At 41.0% G+C, this 5,462-nt stretch overlaps 1 protein-coding gene across 1 annotated transcript; it reads left to right on the forward strand.

Moving 5' to 3' along the window:
* Window positions 1-823: 823 nt before the first annotated feature.
* Window positions 824-5,456, forward strand: LOC111240211. Its single transcript, XM_022770179.1, has 2 exons — window positions 824-885; window positions 2,114-5,456. The coding sequence occupies exon 2, from the start codon at window positions 2,121-2,123 to the stop codon at window positions 3,750-3,752; it is 1,632 nt and encodes a 543-aa protein (XP_022625900.1). The 5' UTR covers window positions 824-885; window positions 2,114-2,120; the 3' UTR covers window positions 3,753-5,456.
* Window positions 5,457-5,462: the final 6 nt, after the last annotated feature.

The raw sequence follows: 5,462 nt of genomic DNA on the forward strand, positions 1-5,462 counted from the left end.
ATTCAGTTTCAGTAAACACCTCGTTAGATATAATTATTATGATCTCCTCATGGCCTCAGACAATGGACTCTGGTCTTTATACTTGTGCTGCACTGACACCATGGACGTCTTTATCTAACGTCGCTGTCTTGAGGACAACGACAGGTTCAATCATGCAGCAGTCCTTCATAGACATGTACGGCAGCCAAAAGTACAATATTTGTAAGTTTATAAAAAAGAGACTCAAGTAAATAACCGATACTCAAAAAGTGTCCTTAAGTACAGTACTCAGTGTGTGTGTGTCTCTGTGTGTGTGTGTGTGTGTGTGTGTTGTGGTGGTCTCTGTGTGGTGTGTGTGTGTGTGTGTGTGTGTGTGTGTGTGTGTGTGTGTGTGTGTGTCGTGTGTGTGTGTGTGTGTGTGTGTGTCTCTGTGTGTGTGTGTGTGTGTGTGTGTGTGTGTGTGTGTGTGTGTCTGTGTGTGTGTGTGTGTGTGTTGTGTGTGTGTGTGTCTGTCTGTGTGTGTGTGGTCTCTGTGTGTGTGTCTGTGTGTCTCTGTGTGTGTGTGTGTGTGTGTGTGTGTCTCTGTGTGTGTGTGTGTGTGTGGTGTGTGTGTGTCTGTGTGTCTGCTGTGTCGTGTGTGGGTGTGTGTTGCGCTCTGTAGTGTGTGTGTGTGTGTGTGTGTGTGTGTGTGTGTGTGTGTGTGTGGGTGTGTGTGTGTGTGTGTGTGTGTGTGTGGGTGTGTGTGTGGGTGGGGGGGGGGGGGTCATGGTCATGTGATTTCTGAGAAGCTGTGTGATTTCATAGCAGCAGTGAAACAGGAAGTGTGCGGCTCTGTGCTCCTTCCCTTCTCAACTGTTAGTCCTCACTTGGTCCTGACGGTTCACTGTGAAGCAGCTTGACTCTCAGGTAAGACATGATGGATATATTACCAAAATGGAAGTGGATCTAAAATAGAGCCAGATATTGAAGCTCATCCTTATGTTACATCCTAAATAGTCCAAAGGGATTTTTTGACACATATTTAGCATGTAACAAGAGTAACTGTGACTAAAACTAACTAGCTTTATTCTTTTTAAGCTGCTATCATCATATCAATATGAATTTATTGTTCAGGCTTCAGTAGAGGTGAATGTGACACTGACTGAAGAGTTGTATGTCAGATGTGACCGAGCCACATTAACATGGTTCAACTTTTTAAATGTCAAGCATGACTTGGCCATATTAGTTTTTAAGCATCCTATTTATATCTCTTATATTAATTGGTTATTAATTTTTTAATGAGGAGTGCAAGAAATTACTGCTATATTAAAAACTGTAAAGGCAACGGCAGACGATGCAGCAATCGCATGCATTTTCTTCAGGAACTGCAGATGTTCCAGTTTACATTCATTTTGCAAATAAAACATGATTCTTGTGAAATCTTATTTTACTGCCTTTTGTTATGAAATACATTATCTGAATAATCCTTTCTCAGTGTAGGTGCCAGAGTAAGGTGAGTGTCCAGCTCTGTCTTATGAAGGCTTGAAACAATGTACAACCTGACATGGAAGCTTCGCACAGTAATTATAATATGTTGAGAAACTGAAGCTTATGTGTTGGAGTTGAGAGCGCATGCAATAGGCTGTTCATATCTATGGTGTGTTTTGTCCCAGTATGGATCATATCACTATCCATGGATGGTAAATAACCAGTTCAGTTCAACCAGTTGATCAACAATATAACAGCTAGTGTCAGCCCGTTACAAATAAGAATCAGCCTGTCAACTCCTCTCAGGTAACGTAGTGTGAGAAGTGAATTAGTTATCAGTGAAATGTACGTATTGGTTGTCATTGTGGCGGACTTTTAAAAGAGGATGGAATGAAATGAATCAAAAATAATCTAGATGTTGTTGTGTCTAGGTTCTGAGACTCTCCAGTCTCACTAAAATACTTTGTACTGTCTCTCTCATGTGCTGGACATCAAAATACTGCTCAGACAGACAAATACAATTTCAGGATCAGGAAAACCTTCAGAGAGCTGCTGGAGCTGGTTGCTGTGCTTCTGTTAGATAGTCCTAAACCTGTTAAAAACTGCCTAACTGTTCTCTTGACTTCTTTTGTTGCTTTTAACTTGGTTAACTCTTTTTTCCCCATAGGACCAACATGGCATCCACAGACTATGTTGTGGAAAACGCTATCATCGATAAGGGACCTCCTGTCCGTTATCGGCTAACACTGAATAAGACGAACCTTGGTGGAGAGGGAGAAGAAGAGTCCAAGCTCAGAAGATGGACCATAGGTAAAAAAGATCCTAGCAAACAGAATAAAACAATCCTGCTTGTTGGAGAGACTGGAGCAGGGAAATCTAGCTTGATCAACACTATTCTTAACTTTGTAATGGGGGTAAAGAATGGAGATGAACAATGGTTTGAGATTGTAGATGATGCCAAGAAACCCTCAAGATCAGGAAGTCAGACATCAACAGTGACAGTTTACGAGATTTTTGGTTTTGAAGGTAAAACCGTCCCCTACTCTCTGACCATCATTGACACTCCTGGTTATGGAGACACCAGAGGGATTGAATATGACGCCATAATCAATCAAATGTTACACGATTTATTCAGTTCAGAAGACGGGATTCAAGAACTTGATGTAGTGGGTCTGGTGCTGAAGGCGGCTGAGAATCGACTGAGTGACCGACTGAGGTACATCTTCGATTCAGTGATGTCTCTGTTTGGAAAAGACATGGAGAAGAACGTCGTTGCTCTCATCACTCACTCAGATGGAATGCCTCCTAAAAACGCTATTGACGCTCTGGAGGATGCAAAGATTAAATGTGCCAGAAATGAGAAGAATCAGCCTGTTTACTTTGTGTTTAATAACTGCCTGAGCACACAGAGAACAGAGGAAACAGAGTTTGGACTAGGACAAGCGTGGACAGTAACGACGAGGGGAATGCATCAATTTACATCTTTCCTGGAGAAAACCACACCTCAAGAGCTGAAGACAACTGTGAATGTCCTGAATGAACGCATTAGGCTGGCCGCCTGCATTAACAATCTAACACAAAGAATTGACCTGATTAAACTAAACCAGAAAATCATCCAACAGACCCAGGAAGAATTAGAGAAACACAAAGAATCAATGAAAAAAGAACATAATTTCACCATAGAAGTTGATGAGCACTATAAGGAAAAAAAAGATATCGAAGGAGGGATGTGGTTGGTTTTTTATGGTGGAGCTGTCACCTGTAATGTCTGTAAAGAGAACTGTCACTACCCAGGATGCACAATGGCCTGGTATCCAAAACACTGTCAGGTCATGAAACGTGGCCACTGTACTTCATGTACCGGGAAGTGTCCTGTGTCAGATCATGTGAAAGAGAACAAGATCTATGTGAACAAGACAAGGAAAGTTAAAAGAACCATTGGTGAATTGAAACAGAAGTATAAAGCAGATAAAGAGCAGTGTGAGAACCTTCTTTCAGCCCTTCAAACAGAGAAAGAGAAGCTTGAAAAAGAGAAGGATATCTGGCTGGATCAGGCCTACCAGCATGTTCTCAGTCTGGAGCAGATTGCCCTGAATGTTAATTCACTGCTCACTCATGCCAACTTGGACTTCCTGATTGACATGATGAAGGAGAGAGGAGACAAAGAGAAGGTCCAGAAACTGGAGGAGATGGTAGCACGAGTGGATGAAGGAACCAGAGCAGCTCTGCGGTACATGTTGAGTTATGTTGGAGGTAAAGCAACATCACTTGCCAAAGCAGCTGGTAAAAAGTTTGGAAAGAAGTAAAAAACTTACAACAGTGTTTGGAGCTGGACACCACTGTTGTCACACATGGTGGAATCAACTTCTATTGACCTGTGTTTGACCTGAAATAACTGAGCCATGAAATATAACATGGTGAACAACTTCTGTTTTTTGTTGTATGTTGTTTTTACATTAGTGAGCAGATCATGTCAAACCAATATTGTCTGGTGCGATGATGTGGCTGACATCTTCCTCTCTTCACACTCTTGAGTAGAATTTGAATTCCTGTCTGACCGTGGGTTTTTAATCTTGCTAGCAGCCAGTCACTGCGCTCAGGACTGAAATATCTCACCTGCTATTGGATGGATGGCCATGAAATTAACAAGAGACATTCAAGGTCCCCAGAGGATACACCTTAAAACACAAAGTGGTCTTTTCCTACAGTTCCAACATGAGGGTGATAGTTTAAGGTTTTGAATTTGACATCTCTACAGCTGCCGGATGTCAGACGTTGTTGTTCCCCTCAGGATGAACTGTAGTGACTCTGATGATCCTCTGACTTTTCCTCCAGCGCCACCATCAGGTCAAAACTTTAACGTGTCCAAAACGTGGGTTTATGATCAGATACCTGCAGATGTAATGACTGCCCCATCAGCTTCAGCTCTACTTTGTATTTACTGCTTATTAGCAAATGTTAGCATGCTGAACTGAGATGGTAAGAAAACATTACACCTGCTGAACATGCTGATGTTAGCACTGAACACAAAGCACTGCTGTATCTGATACCCAAGACTGACAGTGATGAGGGCTGAACCCACATTGTGGGTCTGAACGGGTCAACCTGAGTCAGGCGACCCTTCAAGAACCTCCTGTCAACCAGGGTTCAACCTGGGCCTGGATATGGTGAACTGGCTCTGTTACCACAAATGGAAATTAATTCATTGTCATTGATACTTTGGTACATTTAAATGTGATTCAGTCAATCCACTGGCAAAGAGAGAAGGGAGTCAGCTGTCTCATGAACAGATCAGACAGAGCTCTGTCTGTGGAAGTGGCTGAACGTTGGTCTGGTTTTACACAACCAGTGTTTTCCATAAGTCAGACAAGTTCACATCCTAGAAAGAGCTTTAAGAGGAACGTGAAGACAGGTGAAGACAGGTGTTGATGTTCTGTGGTTTGATGGATCAGACTTATATTTTCTGCATTACTTCTTGTTTTATTGATTTACTCTTTATGTAATTTGAACTTGTTTGGCTGATGCATCATGTTGTTTTTAAGCCCACTGTGTACTGGATTCTTCACTTGTTTTATTGGTTTTACACATTTACTTTTTTATTAGTTAACATGTATTATTGGTTCTGATTAGTTCTGTAAAAACATCATCATCATCAACTTTATGTTTAACTCTCAGATTGTGTTGTTTAGTTAAAGATACAGAAAAACACCTGAACCACTGAACAGTGTGAAGAAACACAATTTCTGATTTTTTTCATTTCTTAGTTCCATCATGTAAGTTTAAGTTTTTTATGTTTTTCAATCAACACGAGGTTTTGACTCGTTCTGATGTTTTTGTGATACTGAGAGAATGAACTGGTTCAACTTATTGATGAAGATGTAGAACAATGAACGTTACTGAGATGTATTTTTATAAACATGAGATTTTTCTCATTAGAATCAGTTTGTACAGAGTCGTAGTTTTAAGTTTTTAAGTTGTAATGTTGTCAGTGATTGAGGCTGTGATTTATTGGGATG

The sequence above is a fragment of the Seriola dumerili genome, unplaced genomic scaffold (assembly GCF_002260705.1).
Source record: "Seriola dumerili isolate Sdu_G_001 unplaced genomic scaffold, Sdu_1.0 BDQW01023031.1, whole genome shotgun sequence".
NCBI classification, from domain to species: domain Eukaryota; kingdom Metazoa; phylum Chordata; class Actinopteri; order Carangiformes; family Carangidae; genus Seriola; species Seriola dumerili.

Bases quoted from the DNA above. Each gene is read 5' to 3' on its own strand.
- LOC111240211 (XM_022770179.1), top strand. From the start codon at position 2,121: ATGGCATCCACAGACTATGTTGTGGAAAACGCTATCATCGATAAGGGA.